At 40.5% G+C, this 25,320-nt stretch overlaps 2 protein-coding genes across 2 annotated transcripts; both read right to left on the bottom strand.

Moving 5' to 3' along the window:
* Positions 1-323: 323 nt before the first annotated feature.
* itih3a.1 (inter-alpha-trypsin inhibitor heavy chain 3a, tandem duplicate 1) lies at positions 324-11,023 on the bottom strand. Its single transcript, XM_081705689.1, has 22 exons — positions 10,876-11,023; positions 10,259-10,291; positions 10,024-10,044; positions 9,547-9,701; positions 9,177-9,281; positions 8,914-9,076; positions 8,116-8,226; positions 7,905-8,033; positions 7,645-7,761; positions 7,385-7,553; positions 7,096-7,221; positions 6,517-6,698; positions 6,144-6,329; positions 5,824-5,963; positions 5,085-5,245; positions 4,891-4,929; positions 4,711-4,758; positions 4,512-4,625; positions 4,193-4,394; positions 3,291-3,463; positions 2,488-2,599; positions 324-564 (listed from the first exon to the last, which is right to left on the bottom strand). Exons 1-22 carry the CDS (start codon positions 10,978-10,980, stop codon positions 426-428), a joined length of 2,730 nt encoding a protein of 909 aa, XP_081561815.1. The 5' UTR covers positions 10,981-11,023; the 3' UTR covers positions 324-425.
* A 976-nt stretch (positions 11,024-11,999) lies between these two features.
* LOC113589952 (inter-alpha-trypsin inhibitor heavy chain H3) lies at positions 12,000-25,017 on the bottom strand. The gene is made up of 21 exons (XM_027029831.3): positions 24,838-25,017; positions 23,379-23,533; positions 23,055-23,159; positions 22,821-22,983; positions 22,619-22,729; positions 21,580-21,708; positions 21,357-21,473; positions 21,084-21,252; positions 20,383-20,508; positions 19,157-19,338; positions 18,845-19,030; positions 17,750-17,889; positions 17,494-17,654; positions 17,188-17,214; positions 17,032-17,088; positions 16,824-16,880; positions 16,587-16,709; positions 16,218-16,419; positions 13,389-13,561; positions 13,013-13,124; positions 12,000-12,852 (listed from the first exon to the last, which is right to left on the bottom strand). Exons 1-21 carry the CDS (start codon positions 24,964-24,966, stop codon positions 12,714-12,716), a joined length of 2,763 nt encoding a protein of 920 aa, XP_026885632.2. The 5' UTR covers positions 24,967-25,017; the 3' UTR covers positions 12,000-12,713.
* Between the last annotated feature and the right edge of the window lie 303 nt (positions 25,018-25,320).

Below are 25,320 nucleotides of genomic sequence, written 5' to 3' on the forward strand. Positions count from 1 at the left end.
TGTGCTGCCTACGTCACAATAAATCACTAATGCAGTATCATTATTTGCCTCCACTCCCATAGTTAAAACAATTAGAAACTAGACTAGAAACTTTGGGCTGCTCAGTGGTTATGTGATCATCGTACATCTCAGGCTCACCCACATGGTTTATGTAGTCATTCCAGTTCTCACCAACTACTTAATTATATAATGTCAAACCACAAAGGTCAAATGGATTTGAAGCCAGATCTGATAGCAGCAAAATATGGATTCCATAGGTTTGGTACTAAACAAAATACTACAGCAAATGTAACAATAAAACATCTGAAAGAACACTGTACATGTAATTTTCACATTTTTGTTTTATTCGAAAGTGTACGGTATACGCATATATATTTTGATTTTGTCTAAATGGTAGTCCACTGAATAGTAGATGCTGTTGTCTCTTAGATGGTCTTGAAGAGACCAGACACAATGTAGTCTGTGTGGACTCCATCAATCAGCCCAGTGCCATTATGATGAATGAACCAACAAGGCACGTTTTCTCCGTTCTTTACATCTTGCCTGAAGTCCTTCTGCCAGCCCCTGGACATCCAAAGTTATTTGGAACAAATGTAAGATCATTAGTTGCTTACATGGAATATCTATTAAATGTTAACACAAATGGTTTTGGTTTTATGGCATATATATATAACAGGGTTGTGTTTTCACTACAATACCAGTGAAGCCTTGCAAATGTACCAGGTTTTTCATGATATCAGTGCTTTGAATTGTTTATTCTCTCTCACCATACACAGTTTGAATATCTCTACATCTCTAGCTACAGTACACTGCAGTTAGTCACACACACACACATACACAAAGAAAATACCTTGCAAAAATCACCAAATTTATCTGGATTACAACAAAAGCTGCCCCTCAAAATTAATTACATTAATCTAATGGTGTCTGTTCTAAGACAATGTTCTGTGACAAAAATGACTAACTGAAAGATCCTGTTGTCATTAGGACCTCTGTGCTGTGGAAGCTCCATGTTTACACTGAAGAAACATATTGATATAATCAAGAAATTTGCTTACAATTACCTGTTAATCATTAAAAAGTTAACCTTCTCTGGATAAAACACCCCTAATTTAAAGCAGCAATGGGTAGGTAAATATAAAACTGTATTTCAAAAAGTTGTCATTTTTTCTAAAGTGGTCACTATATCCTGACAGTACTACATCAGACAGATAATCTATGAGAAAATCAGACTCTTCCAGTCCCACCTAGTCCTCCTAATGCCATTATCAAGAATCAAAACAACCAATCAGAGCCTTGAGTGCCTGACGAAATGTTAATCACTGCTTTCGCAAGCGTGTGGATAAACAACCACTATCAGTGAAAAATCAACTGGTCCATCCAGTCCTCCTTCACCAGCAACAGCTTACATGACAAAGACAAGTAAACAGAAGATAGCAAATTAAGTATAATTAGATTAAACCAAAGGTAAAACAAGGATAAACATTGGAGCAACTTTACACAGGTGGAAAGAGCTACGTGACCTGAAAGGATTCACAATGGAGTCAAGAAATTAGTGGCAAATGTTATAGATGTGCAAAAGATAAGAGCAAGGCTACAAAATAATATACTCATGTGATTTGAAATCCTTTTGAGTACTTTTGGACCCACTGTGAGGAAATGGAAACTACATCACACCACCCAGGCACCAAACATGGCTTAGACATGACCATCCCTCAAACGTGCCAGAGCAAGAAAGGGACTCAGGAGTGAAGCCACAGGGAGTGTCAGTATCATAATGAGGGGATGCCGTTCCTCAGCTCGTTAAAACTGATGAGCGGTTGTATTACGCAAAATACAGGGAGATACTGCAAGACAATCTGCTTCAGTCTGCTAACAAACTAAGGCTTAGGAGAAAGTTCACCTTTCAGCAGGACAGTGATCCCAAGCACAAGGCCAATGTAACACAGGAGTGGACGAACAACAACAGATGAACATTCTACAAAGGCCATGTGAAAGATCTAAATCCAACTGAGAGTTGGTGATATTTGAAAACTGTTCTCTACAAGTGCCATCCAAACAAACTAAAGGACCTGGAGCAAATCTGCTAGAAGAAATGGCTGAAAGTCACTCCCAAACATTGTGTAACACTGGACGAAATTTTAAAATATTTGGGTCTAAATGTCATAGTATTTATCAGATAATCAGATAATCAGATAACAGTGTTGGTGATTTTCACATAATCCAAACATTCTTTATAGTTGTAGAAGTATCTGATGAAGAAAGGAAATTTAATGACACATGGTCTGCATGGTCTCCAGACTTCAGTCCTATAGAATTTATAAGGACCGATCAAGATGATTTTTTTCAGTCAAAAATCACTGAAAAACCTCATTTCCAGCAAAGTATGTATAGCTAGCTCTGTATATGTAACAAGTGTAAACCTCGTAAATTCACATATGTATCAGTAAATATATGTATAAATGTGTATATGTAGTTTGTATTTACCTTGTAACTACAACCCTGTGTCCTTTCACAAACATAAGAGCATCAGGTTTGCCTTCATCCTGCCCAGGGAAGACTTCACTCACCTCAAATTCCACACCATTATAGAACTGTCCTATAGAGAGAGGCAGAGAGTGTTTAACCCTGGAACATCTGGAACCTAAGGCAACATTTGGGTCTTTGACTGGGATTACTTACAAATTATGCCCAGAATTGTATTCGATGATATATTATGAGCCATTTTAAGTGAGTACTTTAATCTTTTGCATCAAGGACGTACAGAAGTAACCTTTATGAAGGGAAGATTGAACCAATGCTATAAATATATATGAATAACCTGCTCCTGTGATCTTTAGTGCAAATGTGTAGATTATGTGTAGAGTACGTTTGCTAGAAGCCCAATATTCTGAGCAGAATAGGCAGATGTCTTACGAACATTTCTTTGTTGGTCTTTGTAAATGTTTCCAATCTACACGTATTTGTTGTCTATTCGCAAATGCCCAGTTTTAAACTAACTACTAAACAGTGAATGTTTTTACATGACACCAATGGAAAGTTATAAGTAAAGGAATAAAGCTGTATGTATATGTCTATTCAAATACTGTGACACGATGCACGATGTCTAAGGACCGGATAGGCATTAAACTGTCAAGGCCAAAAATGAAAAATACAAGAAAGCTTTACTGTAGACCGTTTCGCATTATTTGGATGAAATAATTTTTTTTTTCTGAATTTTTCACTAGTAACATGTAAATTTCATTATACTGCAAAGATATCTGTTCCTTAAGGTTCTGTGGCAATCCTACCAATCAAACCATGGACACTTTGTGAGAAGAAGTGGCTGTCCAGGGTGTAGAAACCCAGGTAGTCCTGGTGGTAGGGATGCTTCTTCCACACTTTGTGCAGGATGATTACAAACTTCACGGAGTTCCTCAGGCTAACAGTTAGACTGCGATCTTTGGTAACCTGCAGATCCATGCTGGAGAAGGAAGAAGAACCTTTGTAGTTTGCACATCTTATTGATCTTGATGTTGCCTTTTCACACTTATGGCATGCTGTGATTTTATTCAACATACTCAAGTAATTTTGTTTCTGTTAACATAATCTCTGTGACTGCATGTCTCCAGGAACGGCTGCAGCTGTATTCCCCTGGTCCACAAGCATGACTGCCTATTCCATAAATGCTACATTAAAGGAGCAGTGTATAAGATTTAGTGGCATCTAGTGGTGAGGTTGCAGATTAAACACCAACCAACTGAATACACCCCCCCTCCCCCATCGCCTACAAGTATGTATTAGAACCTACGGTGGCTATCATGTGCCAAGCTACTTCCAAAATGATATCAAAATCTACAACCTCACTGAATAGCCATAAGACGAGATGTAATCAAATTACTTTAGATTTCTTTGTGAAGGTCATGAAGTTACTTTGTTGGTGATGAGAATTCACCTTCCCTTACTTTTTCTTCTGTTAATAATAACTATTATCCTCATTCTAAGCTAACAAAAACATGGTTTCATAATTGAGATTCCATTTCTGCTAATTGATCTCACTAAATCTTACACACTGCTCCTTTAAGCGAAGTTTTACACTTTATATTGAAAGCTTGGCAGCCACTACCTGGATCCTCTCTACTCATCCAGATTCCCCTGTGTCAGCACTGGTTTTATGAGGTACCATCAGAATTTCAGTTTCTGTTCTACTTACTTGGGGCCTTTGACAGAGGTGTTGTCAGACCAGAAGAGTCTCGCCACTTTGCCGTGGTCAGACACCAAGATCTTCTGCGTGGAAACCATCAGTCTGATACCAAACTTATCATGAATGATCCCAAAACTCCCAAAGTAGGTGTTCACCCTGGTTCCAGGGTCCACCTTCTTGTCTCCAATGGTTTGGCCATTTACCACAATACCTTAAGGAAAAAGTAAACATTATAGAAAAGTGAAATTCTTCCAAATGTCATAAACTAATGGAGTGCTTTCACAGTCTTAACTCATCCTTTATTGTTTCACTTAGAGAATGTTCACACCTGTTAGTGGATCTTTGACCAGGTTGAAGATAGTGCCTGGTTTCTCATCAATGTTAAAGCACAGTGCATCGTTTTGATCTGGTAACTCGATGATGAAGTGGGGATCTCCATCAACTGTCATATAAAACTCCTGGTCACATAATACACCATAGTGGTCATTACAGTCTTTGAGTTTTCTAAAACTTAATTAAAGGTTTACCAAAATATGTGGGTGATGAACTGTAGCTAGTCTTTGAAGCAAAGTAACCTAGAATCAAATACAAACAAATGAGGCAGTTTTCATTTCTCTTTCAGATTACAATTCTTCTGGAACAAAGACAACTGAATCATGAAATAACAACTTCCTTCCATGTCTGTCGGCTGGTAGGTCAGTTCTTACTGGTATGTGTAATGGGCGGTGGAATGTGCTGTCTCTCATCTGAGTATCAGCACAGAACAAATGGAAAAACAGACAGATCAGTGTTATTTTTTAAAACTCCATAAACCAATTTTTCAGAAACATGCAGCAAGGTTACTGACATTTCCCACCAAATCAAAAGGCTTAGTAGTAAAGTAGTGGTTCAGCATCCATACCCTCAGTCAGCTTGTCAGCAATGAGAGCATCCTCTGGCTTTTCTTCTTTCTGGGGCTTGATGACCACCATGGAGGTGAGTGGGGTGACAAAGTTGTACTTCAGTGAGAGCTCCAGGGCTTCAGCTGTGGCATTCACTCTCTCTTCAGCTGAGCCCTTGTCTCTGCCAGAGTAAGTCTTCCATTAATGTTTGCCTGGAATCCATGTTACCTGCCAACACCTGATCTTCTAAACAGTGCTTCAGAATCCAGACAGGCTTTATACAATAATCAAGAGCATTTCAATCAAAACAATTTCCTTAAGTGTATAAATGGAGGATGTAATATTTGGGTTCTTTTTGATAGGTAGGTTATAAGGATTCTGGTAAAAATAATTAGAGCAGGTTTAGGAGCAGACAGCTAACTAGTAGGGCATTCTTCAGCTGCAAATATTATTAGTTGAAGTTCAGTGAGTGACTTCAATAAAAGCACTAATTTAAAAACCAGGGGCTTAGGTTTAGTAAATGTAGAAAACATTGGCTGCTCAAATTCTTGATAATTCAGCATAGAAGTCATATATTTTCACCTGGGGGAACTTAAATAGTTGACACTGCAAATACTGTCATATTCACTGGAAAATGAGAACATTGTGTGTGCACAGTACCACAGTTTGGAGCTGATGATAAGAAAAGTAACAGGAGCAAAAGAAGAGGAGACAGTTTCTAAATCAAAGTGCTCCTCTAATCAGTCCTGTCACACTGACTTCTTGTCCAAGAGTTGCTGGATGGTCAGATATGCCCAGAGACGCTCAGTGAAGTCCCCAAAGATGTACTCTTCATCGGGGAATGTAGTCTTTCTCTCCTGAGTACTGGCCTGACCTTTCACTACAAAGTCATTTTGAAACTGGAAATGAACAAGTAAATTTTATATAAAGGCATTACTGTTAAATGAATACATTCATTGGTTTCATTACGTAGCAAATAACATGACAGCAAATCGATAACATCACTCTACAGGAACTCATTCATTTTTAATTCAGTGATTAATAATCTTAATTTTTGTAGGAAGGTCAATGTCTCTCACCCCCAGAGCAGACACTTCGATTGGAAAGTCATTCATGGCGATATCATTCAGTCGACCTGCGACCACGATCTCAGAGCCGTTAAAGAGCTGCTTGAAGTAGCTGCCTGTGAGTGCACTGACCGTGTTGTCCGGATAATTGAAGTGCACTTCTGATAGAAGGGGGCTTGCCACCTCATCATAGAATCCCTTTCAATTAAAGCAGAAAATAGGAGTATGGACGTTTTCCTCATTATGCTTTTGAACACATTAGCGATAACATTTAATCACCTCCATCAGAAATTGTTCAAGAATAGAATAAACAAAAATGTATATATAGCTGTCCTTGCTACCAATGCAAGATTTATATAAAGACAATACCAAAATGTACAGCTACCTGCAGCTGAAGTACTGCATCTGAGTCCTCATAGATCCTGCGAGCCAAGCCATTGTTCTGCTTGGCTAATACATCAAGGAAAGGGTAGTCCACATCATAGCCAAAGCCCAGGCAGAACAGCGTAATGTTTCCGCCAATGGCATCACGAATGCTCTCTTGGATTTGAGGAAGATCTCTAGGCCCTAAAAGTATGGTAATGGCATTTAGTTATTCCATTAAAACACGGCTTTGGATGAAATTGCCCATAACAATAGAACAATTGTTATGTGCAATGTTTGTAGTCATATTTGGCCACGATGCCCAATTTCAGTTATTATGAGTTTGAAGGCTTTTCAAATGGAATATTGTCCAGTCATGGTATCACTAATTCTTCTTCCAATGTTAAGTATATACCTATCCTCAATATTGCACTAAATGAGTTTAGAAGTGAAATTTTATCCAGAATTTGCTGAAGCTGTGGTCAGAAGAACCTTGAATACAGCAAATGACTACAAATACTCTTTTCATTCGATTGCATACACCTGTCTTCAGCTGAAGTGGAAGAGGATAAATGTTTGTGTGCCATAGCATCTTTCGTACATGTATTTGGGACTCCATCAGTCAATAGAATGATCATAGGGACACTGTTGTCTGCCAGGGAGTTGGTCTTCATTTCTTTATACAACATCTCTATGGATTTTATTACACCATCATGAAGATTAGTACCTATCGGTAAGTAAACAGATATTGACAGATTGTGAATGGACTACAGATGCTTGTAGGCTCCTGCTGCATGCAGTGAACTTGTGGGAAACATCTAAGAATTGTATTGATTACTTGCACAATTAATGTTAAAATATTTGGCCAAATACTTCCTGTTTGGACTTACCACCACCTGCTTGTAGAGACATAATAAATTTCTGGGCTAATTGTATGTTCTCTGGTGTGGCTTGACTCAGATATGGCCTCCATACATTAATGTCATTAGAAAAAATCACAATGCCAAAGTAATCATTTTCAGGTAGATCCTTCAGGATGGACAGCAAGGCTTCTTTGGTCTTCCAAAACAGATAAACAGGTCAGGTAAAATATCAAAAAATACAAGAATATGTCTCATAGTGGAATTCTACAATGCTGTAAAACTGTCACCTGCATAATCTTTTTTCCATACATGGACCCACTAACGTCTATACAGAAAATCACATTCTTTGGCACTTGTGGCAAATCAGATGGGGCAAAGAAATGGACAAAGTATCCATTTACAATCTGAAATCAAGACAGAGACATGCTGTGTACATTTAAAGGTTATAAATATTTAATTGTAATACTGCTTTTTGTTGTGAAAACCATTTTTCACCCAGTGAACTTTTTTTTTTTTTAATCTGGATGAAGTCTCACATGGATCTAACCTGAACATCACCGATGCCTTGGGTCCGTTTCACATCATATTTGATGAAGAAATCTCCATCTATGAGGGTACCATCACAGTCTGGGCATTTTCTCTGCTGGTCAATAGTTGGAGAGAAGGACACATGGGCCTGCAAGGAAGAATGATAATGGTCAGGAATATTATTCCATACAGAACCAGCACCAGCAAGCCAGCACTTCGGTGTGTATTACCTTTTTATCAGTGACAGTTTTCTCCACTAGGGGAAGTAGTTCATTGGTGATGAATGTGCCGTAGGCATCTAAAAAGGCGATGCCTTGTGGCTCATGTATGTCAGCTACGATCTGTGGGTGAGAGCGATTAACGCTAACAGATGATTCATTAATTTTGCATTAGTTATGCACATGTAACATACACAAGGACCATGTGAACAAGACTGTATGGTGTCATCCAATACCAAGTTTCAGTTTGCTTCAAGACATCTAGATTGAAACAAAATCGCAGTTAGACAGGGTATAGACACACTGTTGGAGAGGAAAGCTTTCCCTGAATTGACTTCATTACATTATAATTGGTGGTGGTGTGTGTTTTGGTTTTAAGTAGGGAGCCTGATGCCTTAGCTGTATAAAGTTTTCTGTCATTACTTTGATCATGTTTTAAAATCTTTTCATTGTGACACTTGCTATATTTTTAACATCAAACTAGTTATTCTGTGAGGAATATTCTGAAGAGAGTAGTTGGGTGATCTGGCTGGTTGAGAGCAGGCTCTGTCTGTTACAACTGGCCCCTCCTTCCCAAGCTCGGTCAGAGCACACATTGACTACAACATACTGAGACTTTTTGTCAGCCAAAATGCCTGCTGGCTTATAAAAAACTCTTCCTTTGGTTATGGTTCACTGTTTGGAAGTAGTGTTCTAGTATTTGTTTTAAATAGCTGGAATGCATGACTGCTATTGAGGTTATGTAAAGGATATGCAGTTATTGTGGGTTAGGAGGGGGTGTATATACAGAGAAAACAATTATTGTTTTGCCTGAAACTCCTGGACCAGCTGTTTGGGTTTGACTCTGATCATGATCTCATAGTTGCCAAAGCGACGCTGAAGGAGCTCTTCATATGTGAGAGTGAATGTGACACCACTGTGGGCTGCGATGTTCACGGACACAGAGAACTTCTCCATCTTTCTGCCGGAAGCCCTGAAAAGACAAAGATCAGTTTTGCTATGACATTTTGTTTTACAGTCACAAAAAACAGTGTTGTTATTCAAACAGTTTCGTGAGACTCTCCCCTACTCACTTGACCAGGCCGGCGGTCTGTCCAGAAGACACAGCCTTCTCGTACTGTTTCTTGGCTTTCTCCTTTTCTTTAACTTCTCCAACATATGTCTTACCTTCAATCTCCCTGAAATACAAGCATCGTTTATTACTGTTAAAGCCCACGGTTGTAAACAGTATGAGCATTCAAGGATGCAGTAAATTAATGAAATATTTCTGAATGAAACCTAAAAAAAGTTATTTTGTGTTCATGGTAATTTAAGATGGCATTATTATCCTGTGTATAATTTCAGTTATAAATGTGTACATTTTAAATTGTTACATTGTAATTGTGATTAATTATGAGTCAACTTAAATGTTTTTATGGCCACTGAAAATAGAGCCCAACTGACATGCTGAAGTTGGTGATGAAGGCCGTCTTGGGCAACTCCACCTCGAAGAACACTTCCTGTGAGACGTTGGCCTTGTTCAGAGCTGTGGAGGTCATGACAGTGTGGGCGAATCGAGACGCCACGTTACAGTCTATCTTCACACTGTGCACCTCCATCTGAGAGAGACAGAGAAAATAAGAGAGATTTTAAACCATCGTTTGAAGTTGGATGCAGCATTTAGCACATGCAAAATGTCAGTACATTGAAATGAAATGCTATCACGTGCATTTATGTATTTGTATATTTGCATCCATGCGTTATTTCCCATAGCAGTAATGACGGTCTTGACAAAAATGAATTCAGGCTGAATAAGATTCAAGTGACTCTTTAAAACCTTTATCGATTAGTTCTAGATTATTTTGCCAGACAAGTTTAGCTACGTTGACTCAGTCCACCACAGGGCCCGCAAACACAGGACGGGGCCTTTTCTTGTCTTACCTCGCTGCTCACACTTCGCTTCTGTGAGGAAGAAGAATCGAGTGGAGAAAAGTCATTATATTGTGTATAATGTGTTACACGACATATTTGAGATCTTTTTATTTACTGAACTTTACTGAACTTACAGAACTTTTTCAGTAACTTTTTACTGAATTCACTGAACTGAATTTACTGAAGGTTTGTATAATGTAGCCTAATATTGAAAATATATTGAAAGAAGATTGAAAAACGTCACCTTTATGAGTCTGTTGGTGCTGCCGCCACTTCCCTGGAAAAGGAGATATGAAGAAATCGTGACGTACTTCCGAAAAGCTGCTCATGGACTACTGCGTAAGTGATGCTACAATACAGGAATGTGCGGTCAAGCATGTCTGTGATATATCTTTTTAAGAGAGGTTTCTCTTCAGTTTAGAGTATGTTAGATGGTTGGTATTTCGTAGTATTTAAATGAGTAATGAGGATTTTTTTAACAGCAAAAAGCAGCAAACAATATATATGAAATATTTGTTATTTTTACATTTTTTCTATAAGATGCAGCTCCCATGAGATGAAGATTCAAACTGCTTTGTAGTGCTCAAACAAATCAGTTCATGCTCCACAGAGTGGGACCAACATTATGCGTTAAAATAGTGGTAGTTACTCTCTCCGTTTACGAGCTTTTTATCAGTCCTGTTTTGGCATTTATGTCTGACAACACCCAGGAAATTAAACAATAAAAGACTCTCTTTCCAAATGTGTTGGTTTGCCATGAACTCAGCGAAGTCAGAGACAGAGTTTTCCCCCCAAAATGTAATTACCACTGCACAGAAAATCAGATGGAATTGCTGTTTTAGCAAGGAAGAACTGAAGTACCTGTTGCGCGGTGCCTCCTGAGACCAAAACTGCACCATAAGACCCTGACGGGATGCACAAAGACAGAGTAATGCAAAGCAGCAGTGTGATCCTGACTGTAGCCATGGTGGATCCTGAGCTCACCTCTGCTGCTGTCTGCAGTAACCCACAGATAAACTGTCATTGTTTGTTTGCCCTTTAAACTTTATTTTAAAGTTGTCCATTAAACATGTGGCAGAGCATGCCTTGCTAGCTCACTCACTACAGGTAGCTGATCTATTGTCAGGTCAGTTTGAGCTACTTTGAGCTCACTATTTGCTGAATATAACGATTACCACTCTCTGTCTACTACAGACTGTCTTTCTTCCATCTTGTATTTGCCATGATTGTTGGTTTGAATAACTTTGCTGTAGGTTTCAGTGCTTTGATAAACACTTATAAGTAGACAGATGCTGTGACACTGTCAGCGGGTCTGACGCATCACAAAGGTGAATACACAGCCGGTGGTTAAGGTACTTGACTTATAATCAGAAGGTTGCCAGTTCAAGTCCTGCCACTTGCCCTGAGCAAGGCCCTTAACCCTCAGGTTGTATTCAGTCATAATTGTAAGTTGCTTTGGATATGTGTCAGCTAAATGCTGTAAAATTAAATTGGATAATACAATAATGCAATTTCTAAAACTAAGTTAAATGAATAAGAACTACATGCATATATAAGAGACTAAGGATTGATACATGCAGCTTTCTGTAATGTACAGATACATTATTATATTTATTTATTGTATATTGCTTCATAGAACCATACGTGTTAATTACTGCAGAGTCTGCAGTATAAATGTAAGGGTACATTTATGTAAGGGAGGAAGGACCAGAGATAGATAGATAGATAGATAGATAGATAGATAGATAGATAGATAGATAGATAGATAGATAGATAGATAGATAGATAGATAGAGAGAGAGAGAGAGAGAGAGAGAGAGAGAGAGAGAGAGAGAGAGAGAGCGAGATCCAGATTGATGACTACTGATGTATATAGTTGAGTTAAATCTTTGCTACTTTGGGTTAATGTTACAAACTGTATATTTGTATTCTCAGTGTTTATGGACAAAGTACCTGCTAGGGAAAGACACTCAGTAAACGGTGAAGGAATATTCAATGCCTTTATTGAATGCATCAGTTTGTTAATAAAAGAAAATGCCTTCAAAAGAATCTGTGGGTTCACTTGCCTTGTGTTTGGGACACCTCTATACGATGCAACACTACAAGTATGCACTACTCACATTAAGTATGCAGAGAGTATGCACTTACATATGCACTACCCACTTACAGATGCACCAATACCACATTCCTGTGGTGACTAGTTTGTGCATTTACTTTATTGGTTTCTCATCTACTGTGCTGGAATTTTTGGTCGTTATGTTGACCCCTAATTCATAAGCCCAGGCTATTTACCGAACTTCATCATGGGTAGATTATTTTCTATGCTACTGTTTCACCTCATACAGTTTTCCCTTCATAAGTTGGACTAGGAGTGAGAGACTGAAGAAAATCAACTCAGTGGAATAAAATCAATCATTCAGGCTAACCACAAGTTCAAGCCATAATATTGCACCAGTGTGTTTGGACAGTTGCTAACCTTGTTTAATTTGAAGCAAGCAAACATAAGCCTCAACAGCAATGTCAATGTCCACTCGTTTTTTATTAACAGAATTCCTGGTCTAGTGGCACATGTTTGGGCACCCCTATACCTCCCAAAATAATAGAATACTCTTATATATGTTTGAGCAGTAATGATTAGAGAAAGGTAAGAAATGTATTTATAGTTCAGTGATCTCAGGGGTGTTCCAGGTACTCTCTTTCTCAGACAGTACTAAAGATGTCAGAGACAATGTAATCTGTGAGAACTCCATCAATTAGTCCGGTTCCATTATTATGAATGAACCAGCAAGACACATTTTCTCCATTCTTTACATTCTTCCTGAAGTCTCTCTGCCAGCCCCTGTGGGTACAGAGTCACACAGCAATTATCACCACCTCTCTGATAACTAGAAACTCACCGGTAGCATGAAGTCACCGCAGTCGTCAAGTCCTGTTAAATTTCACAGGCTTTAATACGTCTCAGCAAACAAAAACTGCTTGATTGCTTTCTGATTCTTTACCTGGTCACTTTAAGGGTGTGTCCCTTCACAAACATGATGGCATCAGGTTTGTCTGGATCCTGCCCTTCGACAAGATTGCTAACTTCAAAATTCACACCATGGAAAAACTGCCCTGTGGGGACCAACATTGAGCGAAACACAAGAACACAAGAGAGTTACAGTTAAATACTGCTGTACTTTTAGTGATAAATGGTTTCTTTTAGCCAACACTTTTGTCCAAAGTGACCTGCAGATGTGAGATGCGGGACTGGCGTAACTTTGGGCTGTTTATACAAACATAGTCTCTTGAGTATAATAACACTGGTTTTATTTTATTATGGTGGTGAAGTACTAGTTCACATTTATAGCATCTCTGTAATCCGGTCACTAGTCTTACCAATCACACCATGGACTCTTTGTGAGAGTAGATGGCTGTCCAGGGTGTAGAAACCCAGGTAGTCCTGGTGGTAGGGATGCTCCTTCCACACTTTGTGCAGGATGATCACAAACTTCACGGAGTTCCTCAGGCTGACAGTGAGACTGCGATCTTTGGTAACCTGCAGGTCCATGCTGGAGAATGATGGAAATACTAGGCTCAGAACATTCAAAATGAGTCCGTTTTTATACTGCTTTTAGATGGTGGGTATTATTACTGTGCTTTCAAGAAAATTTACCAGTTAGCCGCTTAGCTCACTGAACATCTGGTGCAGGTATGTAATCAAATTAAAACATTTCAATTGCTAGTAAAACTGTCAGTAACACATGTATGTGTAACTGCATGTTCTGAATAATCTTACAGTTATTTACAGTGTAGACAGTGTATACATAAATAAGGTTTCATTGGCTAGCCATGCCTTCGGAACCCAAACACATAGCACTCTGCCACAACAGGTAATGTGAACTGTCTGCATCTTCGTATGGCTCTGAGGTTACTAGTCCTTGATAACCAAACAGCTCTCTTTTCTGGTGCTAGCCCACTGGACTCACATGAGCAGGGGACCGAACAGAACAAAGAGGCAGACTGGCTGGTGAGGAATGGATGGAGAAGTTCTGACACAACCTAAAGTATGGGCTGCATTCTACAGAGGAAAACACTGCAATTTTATTGGTACGTGTTGCAACTGTTATATGCTATGCCATATATTGAAAACACAGAAGTGGCTAAATGATGTGATATGATTAAAGATTGGTTCAAATTATTTTTACAAAAATGTTTTACATATGTTGAATCATGCAAATGCTGTCAAGGCTCAACTCTGTGACATGTGAGACTGGTCAAGATAGTCCCAGGACGCTCACCTGCTTCAAATAAAGTTAAAGTTAGCGCAATTACAGCTTCACTCACTTTACACCCTTGACTGAGGACATTTCTGACCAGAGGCTGGTTTTTTGCTTGCTCTGCTTCAAATAAAGTTAAAGTTAGCGCAATTACAGCTTCACTCACTTTACACCCTTGACTGAGGACATTTCTGACCAGAGGATGGTTTTTTGCTTGCCCTGCTTCAAATAAAGTTAAAGTTAGCGCAATTACAGCTTCACTCACTTTACACCCTTGACTGAGGACATTTCTGACCAGAGGATGGTTTTTTGCTTGCCCTGCTTCAAATAAAGTTAAAGTTAGCGCAATTACAGCTTCACTCACTTTACACCCTTGACTGAGGACATTTCTGACCAGAGGATGGTTTTTTGCTTGCCCTGCTTCAAATAAAGTTAAAGTTAGCGCAATTACAGCTTCACTCACTTTACACCCTTGACTGAGGACATTTCTGACCAGAGGCTGTTTTTTTGCTTGCCCTGCTTCAAATAAAGTTAAAGTTAGCGCAATTACAGCTTCACTCACTTTACACCCTTGACTGAGGACATTTCTGACCAGAGGATGGTTTTTTGCTTGCCCTGCTTCAAATAAAGTTAAAGTTAGCGCAATTACAGCTTCACTCACTTTACACCCTTGACTGAGGACATTTCTGACCAGAGGATGGTTTTTTGCTTGCCCTGCTTCAAATAAAGTTAAAGTTAGCGCAATTACAGCTTCACTCACTTTACACCCTTGACTGAGGACATTTCTGACCAGAGGATGGTTTTTTGCTTGCCCTGCTTCAAATAAAGTTAAAGTTAGCGCAATTACAGCTTCATTCACTTTACACCCTTGACTGAGGACATTTCTGACCAGAGGATGGTTTTTTGCTTGCCCTGCTTCAAATAAAGTTAAAGTTAGCGCAATTACAGCTTCACTCACTTTACACCCTTGACTGAGGACATTTCTGACCAGAGGATGGTTTTTTGCTTGCCCTGCTTCAAATAAAGTTAAAGTTAGCGCAATTACAGCTTCACTCACTTTACACCCTTGACTGAGGACATTTCTGACCAGAGGATGGTTTTTTGCTTGCCCTGCTTCAAATAAAGTTAAAGTTAGCGCAATTACAGCTTCACTCACTTTACACCCTTGACTGAGGACATTTCTGACCAGAGGATGGTTTTTTGCTTGCCCTGCTTCAAATAAAGTTAAAGTTAGCGCAATTACAGCTTCATTCACTTTACACCCTTGACTGAGGACATTTCTGACCAGAGGATGGTTTTTTGCTTGCCCTGCTTCAAATAAAGTTAAAGTTAGCGCAATTACAGCTTCACTCACTTTACACCCTTGACTGAGGACATTTCTGACCAGAGGCTGTTTTTTTGCTTGCCCTGCTTCAAATAAAGTTAAAGTTAGCGCAATTACAGCTTCACTCACTTTACACCCTTGACTGAGGACATTTCTGACCAGAGGATGGTTTTTTGCTTGCCCTGCTTCAAATAAAGTTAAAGTTAGCGCAATTACAGCTTCACTCACTTTACACCCTTGACTGAGGACATTTCTGACCAGAGGATGGTTTTTTGCTTGCCCTGCTTCAAATAAAGTTAAAGTTAGCGCAATTACAGCTTCACTCACTTTACACCCTTGACTGAGGACATTTCTGACCAGAGGATGGTTTTTTGCTTGCCCTGCTTCAAATAAAGTTAAAGTTAGCGCAATTACAGCTTCACTCACTTTACACCCTTGACTGAGGACATTTCTGACCAGAGGATGGTTTTTTGCTTGCCCTGCTTCAAATAAAGTTAAAGTTAGCGCAATTACAGCTTCATTCACTTTACACCCTTGACTGAGGACATTTCTGACCAGAGGATGGTTTTTTGCTTGCCCTGCTTCAAATAAAGTTAAAGTTAGCGCAATTACAGCTTCACTTACTTTACACCCTTGACTGAGGACATTTCTGACCAGAGGATGGTTTTTTGCTTGCCCTGCTCAGACACTGTGATCTCCCGTGTGGTCACCATCACTCTGATGCCAAACTCCTCGTGTATGATCCCAAAGTGGCCAAAGTAGGTGTGTGTTGTGCTCCCAGAGATCATCTTCTTGTCTCCAATGGTCTGTCCATTTACCACAAAACCTGTAATTCATTTCAATTTGAAATAATTTGATTTAGATCAGAATTAAGTGTCCAATCCTGAGAACTGACATATCCTGAGAACTGACAATTTTTCTAGATAATTGTTGACATAAGGGCAAACTACACTTGCCTTTATGTCAACAATTATCTAGAAAAAATGTAATTACCTGTGAGTGGATCTGTCACCAGGTTGAAGATGGTGCCTGGTTTGTCATTGATATTGAAGCACAAAGCATCATCCTGATCTGGCAACTCAATGATGAAATGCGGATCGCCGTCAGCTGCTAAAACTGAAGAGGAATACAATCCAAGTAAACCTCAGACCTTCTACGGTGGTACAGTCCTTCAGTACAAATGAATGAAATAATCCTTGAATGTTATGGTCTAAAAAAAAATAACCTTACTTAATGCTGGATAAGCCTGACCCTGCAGCCCAATGGCGTCTGCGTCAAAGTCCATATCTAGACAATCATCATCATCATCATCATCATTAATTAGCATAAAAAAATATTAATTTTGTAGCACCTTTTAAAAACAGGGTAAAAGGGTAAATTAAAGTGATATAGAAAAAAGTAGACAAAAGGACTGGTAATATGTCATCTGTAACCCCACCTAATACTGGGTAAGAACTGCTCAGCAGACTGTAGCCTACAGCATAATCCATGAAATCTAAAGAGGCAGAAGTGTTGCTTTAGACAGTGTTTAGACAGAAAGCTAGAAACCACACTGCGGCCGTATCCACTGGCCGTCAATAGAAGACATAATTACCCTGTGAATGCATGCTCTCCCGTTGCCCTGTGTGGGAAAAAAAGAGTTACACAGCATCAGCATCACGGTCATCTCAGCAACTTCTCAAGTCTCTCCTCGTTCAAAACTGCCAAGGGCTACTGGTGAGTGAAGGTGTAAACTAAGATGTCCTGAAGAGAAACATGAACGCTGTTAGTGTCAGTGCAACAACACTAATATTTAGATATTCTGGGATCTAAATGTAGTTAATGTTGAATTTTGGGCTTAATACTGACAATTCAGTTCAACATTTTTTGATGTTTGATGACGTATTTGTTGTGTAGTCACCCTCAGTCAGCTTGTCAGCAATGACAGCATCCTCTGGATTTTCTTCTGTCTGGGGCTTGGTGACCACCATGGAGGTGAGTGGGGTGACGAAGTTGTACTTCAGTGAGAGCTCCAGGGCTTCGCTTGTGATGTTCTCACTTTCTTCACATGCACACTTGTCTCTGTCAGAAAATGCTAGCATCATCAGACTTCATCATAATGTAGCCTTCTACTGTGGAGTCAACTACGATGGTACTGGAAAATGTGCAGCACTGACCGCTTGTCTAGGAGTTGCTGAATCGTCAGATATGCCCAGAGACGCTCAGTGAAGTCCCCAAAGATGTACTCTTCATCGGGGAACATGACGGCCCACTCCTCAGTACTGGCCAGGCCGTTGACCACAAACTCTTCCTCCAGCTAAACAAATGATGGGGTGTGGTTCTTAATGATGGGGCATGGTTATCTTATTGAGGGGGCGTGGTGGTCTTAATGATAGGGTGTGGTTGTATTAATGATGGGGCGTGGTTATCTTAATGAGGGGGCGTGGTGGTCTTAATGATAGGGTGTGGTTGTATTAATGATGGGGCGTGGTTATCTTATTGAGGGGGCGTGGTGGTCTTAATGATAGGGTGTGGTTGTATTAATGATGGGGCATGGTTATCTTATTGAGGGGGTGTGGTGGTCTTAATGATAGGGTGTGGTTGTATTAATGATGGGGCGTGGTTATCTTATTGAGGGGGCGTGGTGGTCTTAATGATAGGGTGTGGTTGTATTAATGATGGGGCGTGGTTATCTTATTGAGGGGGCATGGTGGTCTTAATGATAGGGCGTGGTTATCTTAATGATAGGGTGTGGTTGTATTAATGATAGGGCGTGGTTGTATTAATGATAGGGCGTGGTTGTATTAATGATAGGGCGTGGTTATCTTAATGATAGGGTGTGGTTGTATTAATGATAGGGCGTGGTTATCTTAATGATAGGGCGTGGTTGTATTAATGATAGGGCGTGGTTGTATTAATGATAGGGCGTGGTTATCTTAATGATAGGGTGTGGTTGTATTAATGATAGGGCGTGGTTATCTTAATGATAGGGCGTGGTTGTATTAATGATAGGGCGTGGTTGTATTAATGATAGGGCGTGGTTATCTTAATGATAGGGTGTGGTTGTATTAATGATAGGGCGTGGTTATCTTAATGATAGGGTGTGGTTGTATTAATGATAGGGCGTGGTTATCTTAATGATAGGGTGTGGTTGTATTAATGATAGGGCGTGGTTATCTTAATGATAGGGCGTGGTTGTCTTATTGATGGGTGTGATTGTCTTAACCATCTGTAACATGAAGCCTAACTGAAGTCAGTTTGACAGCACTCACCCCTTGAGCGAACACCTCAATGAGAATGTTGTCCGCCTTAAAGTCGTTCACTTGACCAGCAACCACAACCTCAGATCCATTGAAGAGCTGCCTGAAGTAGCTGTTTGTCAAGGAGTTCACTGCATTGCCCGGATAATGAAGATGAACTTCTAAGAGGAGCGGACTAGCCACCTCTTCATAGAAATCCTTTAGAACAAATTCAGAGTGCACAGTTGAGATCCTGCTTTTGGAGATTTACTTGTCCTTATTTATGGTTAATAAGGCCTTGGCCATAAATTATTCTTTTTCACTGAAGTATGTCTTCCTTTCCACCTGCAGCTGGAGCGTAGCGTCTGATGCCTCGTAGATCCTGCGAGCGAGACCGTCGTTCTGCTTGGCCATCACGTCCAGGAAGGGGTAGTCTACATCATAGCCGAAGCCCAGGCAGAAGAGGCTCATCTGTCCATCAATGGCCTTACGAACGTTTTCCTGGATTGTAGGTAAATGATCTTCTCCTGAAGTGAACGAAACACAACATTTAAGAGGCACTGTGGAATGTTAACAGTTCAATAAGCATTTACCTGGAGACTTACAGCAAATGAGGGGCACAATGACACCGGTTGGTTGCTGTAATCAACCTCATAACCTCATAAGTCAGGTATGACTTCTGGGCCAACATCACCCCAAAAGGATCTTAAACAACACCATGAACTTACCAAAAATATAATTTAGCATCAAGGACCACAAGACAGGTATATTTTCGCCTTACTACGTATTAGTATCACCAAACTACTGTACCCCCACCCCCCCACCCCTCCAGTGTATAGGTAACAGGCTACATCTTTTTAAACCCCCAGCTATGCAGCGCTGCCAAGCATACTAAAACACTTAGAGGCAAACGCTAAGTGCCCAGCATACAGATCGTTGCCCATGTATCAGTATGCAAGCCAGAGAGATCTGTGAAAACATGGCATACCCACATTCCCTGGACACAGATGGCACAAGGCCCAGAAAGGACTCCAAACTTCAGGCAGCACCACAACTCCAAGCTTGTAACTAGATCGACTGCTTCTGGGTTGTACTGCTCTACATATAGAATAATTTGTAGGCTTTAGATCTGAATTCATTTTTAAACTGCTGGGCAGAATTGGCCTGTGCATTGTGTTTATTTAGTGATTAATATTTAATGTATATAACATTCAGTAAATGCATTTTTTGTACTTGGTTTACTTCACTAGGCATGAAGGGTAATACGTTATATTACAGCTAATAATATCATTGCTGCCTATGCTACCCTACTTAGACATTTTAGAGCCACTAACAATGGCATTTCTAGCAGTAGCTCTATGGGCAGTAGATCTCCAGAAGTAGACCTACCAACAGTAGACCTATCAGCAATAGTGCTACCAAGAGTAGACCTTACCAGCAGTAGACCTTGCCAGCAGTAGACCCACCAGTACTAAACCTACCAGCAGTAGACCTACCAGCAGTAGACCCACCAGTACTAAACCTACCAGCAGTAGACCTACCAGCAGTAGACCTACCAGTACTAAACCTACCAGCAGTGGGCTCTCCATCAGTCAATAGGATGATCATGGATGCACTGCTTGCAGGGAGTGAGTTGTTTTCCTTGGCTGTAGTTAGCATGTCCACAGCATGCATAACAGCCCCATTGATATCCGTCACTACAGAAAAAAACAAGACATCCTTAAAGGAGTAGTCTGCCAACAAGTCATATTTTCACAGTTTTCCTCTTTCCCCAGTGTAGTACTTCAGTAAAGTCATGCTGGGTGTGCAAATTGTGCCACTTTGGTTGTGTAGTGGAGCTATGGGGCTAATGTGGCTAACTAGTAATGGGAACATATGCCCATGTGTTATCCTCATGCAAACTGCACAGTCAAATTATCTTGAGTCAACTGTATTGGGTTGTTCAGAAATAGCAAATACGTTTGCTTATGTGACTTTGGACACTGCATGATATATTTAACTATGAAATGGACAAAAATTAAATTGTCATATTGTTTTTAACTATGTAGCATACTTCTGTACATTTTCAAAGATAAAAGTAAGACATGTCCTACACATAAGATAGTCTGTTTAAGAATTGAGTCTGAGGCAAGTGTGTATTTTTTTTTTTTTTTGTCAGACTACTCCTGTAAAGCCTCATTATCAGATCTCAGTGATATCAGATCATATCAAGTTTCAGCAGCAGGGCTGAGACCACATCGTCACTCTCCCCTATCGTGATATGAGTGCTTACTTTGTCTGGCAGTTATAGATCTGACGAATTGCTTAGCCTCCTTTACATTGTGTGGGGTGGCTTTGCTCAGTGATGGTCTCCAAAACTCGATTTTATCATCAAATGTGACCAGTCCAAAATGGTCTTCTTCAGACAGGTCATCTAGAATGGTCACTAGGGCCTCTTTGGTCTACCAAAACATAACAAAATGTCATCTGCAATACAAAGCAATAAACCGAGAATCAAAGCCCTGAACACTGTAAAGTTGATCCGTTCGTTGCTGTCTTCGTGTACCTGTTTTATCTTGTTCCCATGCATGGACCCACTCCTGTCTATCACAAACACGACGTTCTTTGGCAGTCGCGGCAAGTCAGCCGGAGCAAAGAAATGCACAAAGTATCCGTTCACTATCTGCACCAGAGAGGGAGGCAGATATTACCGAGGGAGGAAGAGAGTTTCTCAGAGAAACAGCCACATTCGTTTGCTCAGAGATTAAACTGCTTATTCCAAATTTAACCTGAATGTCACCGATGCCTTGATCCCGTTTGACATCATACGTGATGAAGAAATCTCCATCTATGAGCGTACCATCACAGTCTGGACATTTTCTCTGTTGGTCCAGAGTTGGAGAAAAAGACACATGGGCCTGGAAAAGAGGAGGTCATGAGAGGTCACGTACAAGTACTTAAAAGTTTCTAATAATGCATTTTTCTCCTCTTTTTTTCTAACCTAAATTACAGTACACGGTTAACATCTTTTACTAGTGCGATAGGAGGTATGTTGAAACGAGGCTATCACTGAGAACTTTTGACGCGCTGTTTTATGGACATAATTAAATCGTGTCTGCTTTTAAATCAGGGCTGACCTAAAGTTTGCCATCCTTTTAATACTAAAGTTTGCCATCCTTTAAGCCCACACTTCTCCAATTACGTTAACGGTGGCTGTGATTAAGCCGTTCCGCGCTTATCTTCCGTCCTTCTGGAAGAACCCCGGGTCAGGGTTAGAATAATACGGTAAGAGTTTCGGTTTTCCGCTGTCTGGCTGGATAACTGTCTAAATAACCATCCGAGACTCGGGTTTGCGCCACGTTGGAGCCTTTTCTCACAGTGATGTTCTGTAAAATATCGACAACTTTAGTTGCTTCGGATGTCTAATGTTGTGTACCGGTGCAAATGACAAATTGGCTGTTGACAGGCAGTATTGCGATGACATGCTTATAATGATACATGTTTCCTATATTTAAGACATGTAGGATCACACTGGTGCGTAAACTAAGCGTGCTCAGTATGTCTGGGATTCAGGATTGGTGAAATTCGTCAGTCATCACGCAGTTTTTGTTTTTTGTTTTTTTGACTGATGCCGATTACAGCTGCTATATGGATTATGTGTTTCATGTAGTTGTGTTTGTTCTCTAAACTAATGACACACAGTTCTTAATTTCAAAGCTGGCTGGAAACAATTGGGCTACAGACTATCAAACGGCAGGGTTAGTTGAAGTTTACAAAAATACCTAACTCAAAATGCTGTATGAACGGAGCCTGAAAGGATTGCCTCACCGTTTTGTCAGTGACAGTTTTCTCCACCAGAGGGAGCAGTTCATTGGTGATGAATGTGGCGTTGATATCCAGAAAGTCAATGCTCTGGGGCTCATAGATATCAGCAACGATCTGCGGGCGAGACTGTGTAAGTGTGACCAGTCGAAAGACAGAGACAGCGGGAATTAAACAGAAAGCAAAACTCCAGTAAAGTCCTGAGCACCTGAAACTGCTGGACCAGCTGTTTGGGTTTGACTCTGATCATGATCTCATATTTGCCAAAGCGACGCTGAAGGAGCTCTTCATATGTGAGAGCGAACGTGACGTTGCTGTGGGCTGCGATGTTCACGGACACAGAGAACTTCTCCATCTTTCTGCCGGAAGCCCTGAAAAGATCAATGTCGCTTGTTAGCGTGACGAGGTAACGGAGTTATCATTTACGGTCTTGGAAACTCACTTGACCAGGCCGGCGGTCTGTCCAGAAGACACGGCCGTCTCGTACTGCTTCTTGGCTTTCTCCTTTTCTTTGACCTCTCCAGTAAATATCTGACCATCAATCTCCCTAAAACACGACGTGAAAGAAACGGGCAGGAACATTAACAAGCGCACGACCCATTACATGTGTAGCACTTGGCGACGCAGGTATTTTTCCGACCTTTTCCTTACACATATGTCATAGAAAAAAAGACTCAACTATTAAACTGTACTGTGATTCATTATGAGTCAGTTTAATTCACTAGGAGTACGTTTTTATGGCCACTGAAAATAGAGCCAAACTGACATGCTGAAGTTGGTGATGAAGGCTGTCTTGGGCAACTCCACCTCGAAGAACACTTCCTGTGAGACGTTGGCCTTGTTCAGAGCTGTGGAGGTCATGACAGTGTGGGCGAATCGAGATGCCACCTTACAGTCTATCTTCACACTGTGCACCTCTATCTGAGAGAGTGACACATATCAGAACATTACAGAGGACATTACAGAGCAATGTTATTTCCAGTATGAATTCTAAAAAGTTGTAGAAGTCCATGAAGACAATAACCAACATGGAAACTAACAGGAAGCATCTTGCCAGTACAGACGATTTTAAGAAAGTTAATGAGTTGAATGAATTTTATTTGAGGTTGGAAACCCATAACTTTACTCAGGAAAGTTCAAGAATTATGGAAATAATTAAATGGTGATGTTTCGCAGAAGTTTAGCCAGAGCGGTAACTGGGGAACTGCAAGACAACTGCATCAACTGGGATTGGTGTACCTGCTGAACTGTACAGTGTTTGACAGTTGTAAGTTCTAAGGACAGTTGCAGCGACTGTTGAGTTGAACAATGATTGCGGGACTGTAAACAATTAGGAGTTTTTTTAGGCCAGTACATTGTGAAATGTGACCACTTGGAACTCAAAATGATAACGCTATGGAAAAAAAAGTGAACATGTAACTGTGTTTCTGTGTGTTGAGTCCAAAGCAAAATTTCCCTGTGGGAGAATAAAGTGTATATCATCACTGTCATCATCATGTGAAACCATCCAGTAGGTGCACTTGTTTATTAATGTAGGTTGTACTAGTGTCTGCTTTTCCCAGGAAATTGTTGACTACATTTCCTAAACAGATCTGCAGCACTTGAGCAATTAGCAACTATCACAAAGCACAATACATTAAAAACAGCATGACGCAAAAGTGAAAATGTCCCCCTGAAGTAGGACAGCAGGTAGAACTCCACCGCCACGGACACCTTATTCATGTTATTTTTAGATCTTAAATGGTGTTTGAAGCACATTCAGAGTGTGTGCCTTTGCCACATGGAAAATAAGACCGACAAGTTTAAACTGGTGTATGAAGCTTAGCGGAACTCTGTGGAGTTACATTCCTCAGTCCTGTCAGGTATTCGGTTGGCAATGTTGGAACCATGCGATCACTCCTCCGCCAGAGGCGGGAGGGTGGCAAAGTCAACGGTTGACCATAGATGGACAGAAACGTGCCATTATCAACACCATCATGTTGCTCTTTCAGATGGTTGAAGTAAATGCTGATTTATGGAGTGGAATTGGGGGCATCTGCTGTCCTGCCAAGTTCCATTGCAACCATAGTCAAACCCTAACCCTGATCCAGCAAACGTAGGAGCATCCAGGGAAATCCGAATATCACAGTGTGTTTGTGCCTGGAACTCCATCTTAGAGAAGGTGTGAGACCTCCCTGGATAATCTGCTGTGTTGTTGTTGTTTTTTTCTGTGAGTGAGGTCTTACCTGCTTCTCTGTCTGACCATGTTGATGATGAGGGAGGGGATGAAGGGGTGATGGAGTGCCTCGTTGCTGAGCTGAAACGCAGACACAGGCAGACGCACTGAGCAGCAGTCTAATCCATACTCCAGACATGATGAAGTCCGAGCTCGAAACTGACTTCAGACTTTTCTGCTACAGCCTTTAAATGTGTGTGGGTGTGTGTGCATGAGAGAGAGAGAGAGAGAGAGTGAGAGAGTGGAAGCTGAGAGAGTAAGAGCAATGAATGAGTCAGTGTGTCTTGTACAGGCGTGCTGCCAGTAGAACTTGGGTACTAATGGTCTTGTATCTCAAGTGTGTGTGCAAGACTCTGTACGGCATTGTTTTGTAAAATCCTTGCATGTTGTTTTGAAAGTAGCAAGGGGTGTTCCCCCCCCCCCCCAGGGGGGATATGGGGGTGTTGCTCTGTTGATCACATTGTCTCCCTCAGCCATTTTCCAGATGACTGTA

The sequence above is a fragment of the Electrophorus electricus genome, chromosome 22 (genome assembly GCF_041902795.1).
Source record: "Electrophorus electricus isolate QZ-2024a chromosome 22, ASM4190279v1, whole genome shotgun sequence".
In the NCBI taxonomy this organism is placed as follows: domain Eukaryota; kingdom Metazoa; phylum Chordata; class Actinopteri; order Gymnotiformes; family Gymnotidae; genus Electrophorus; species Electrophorus electricus.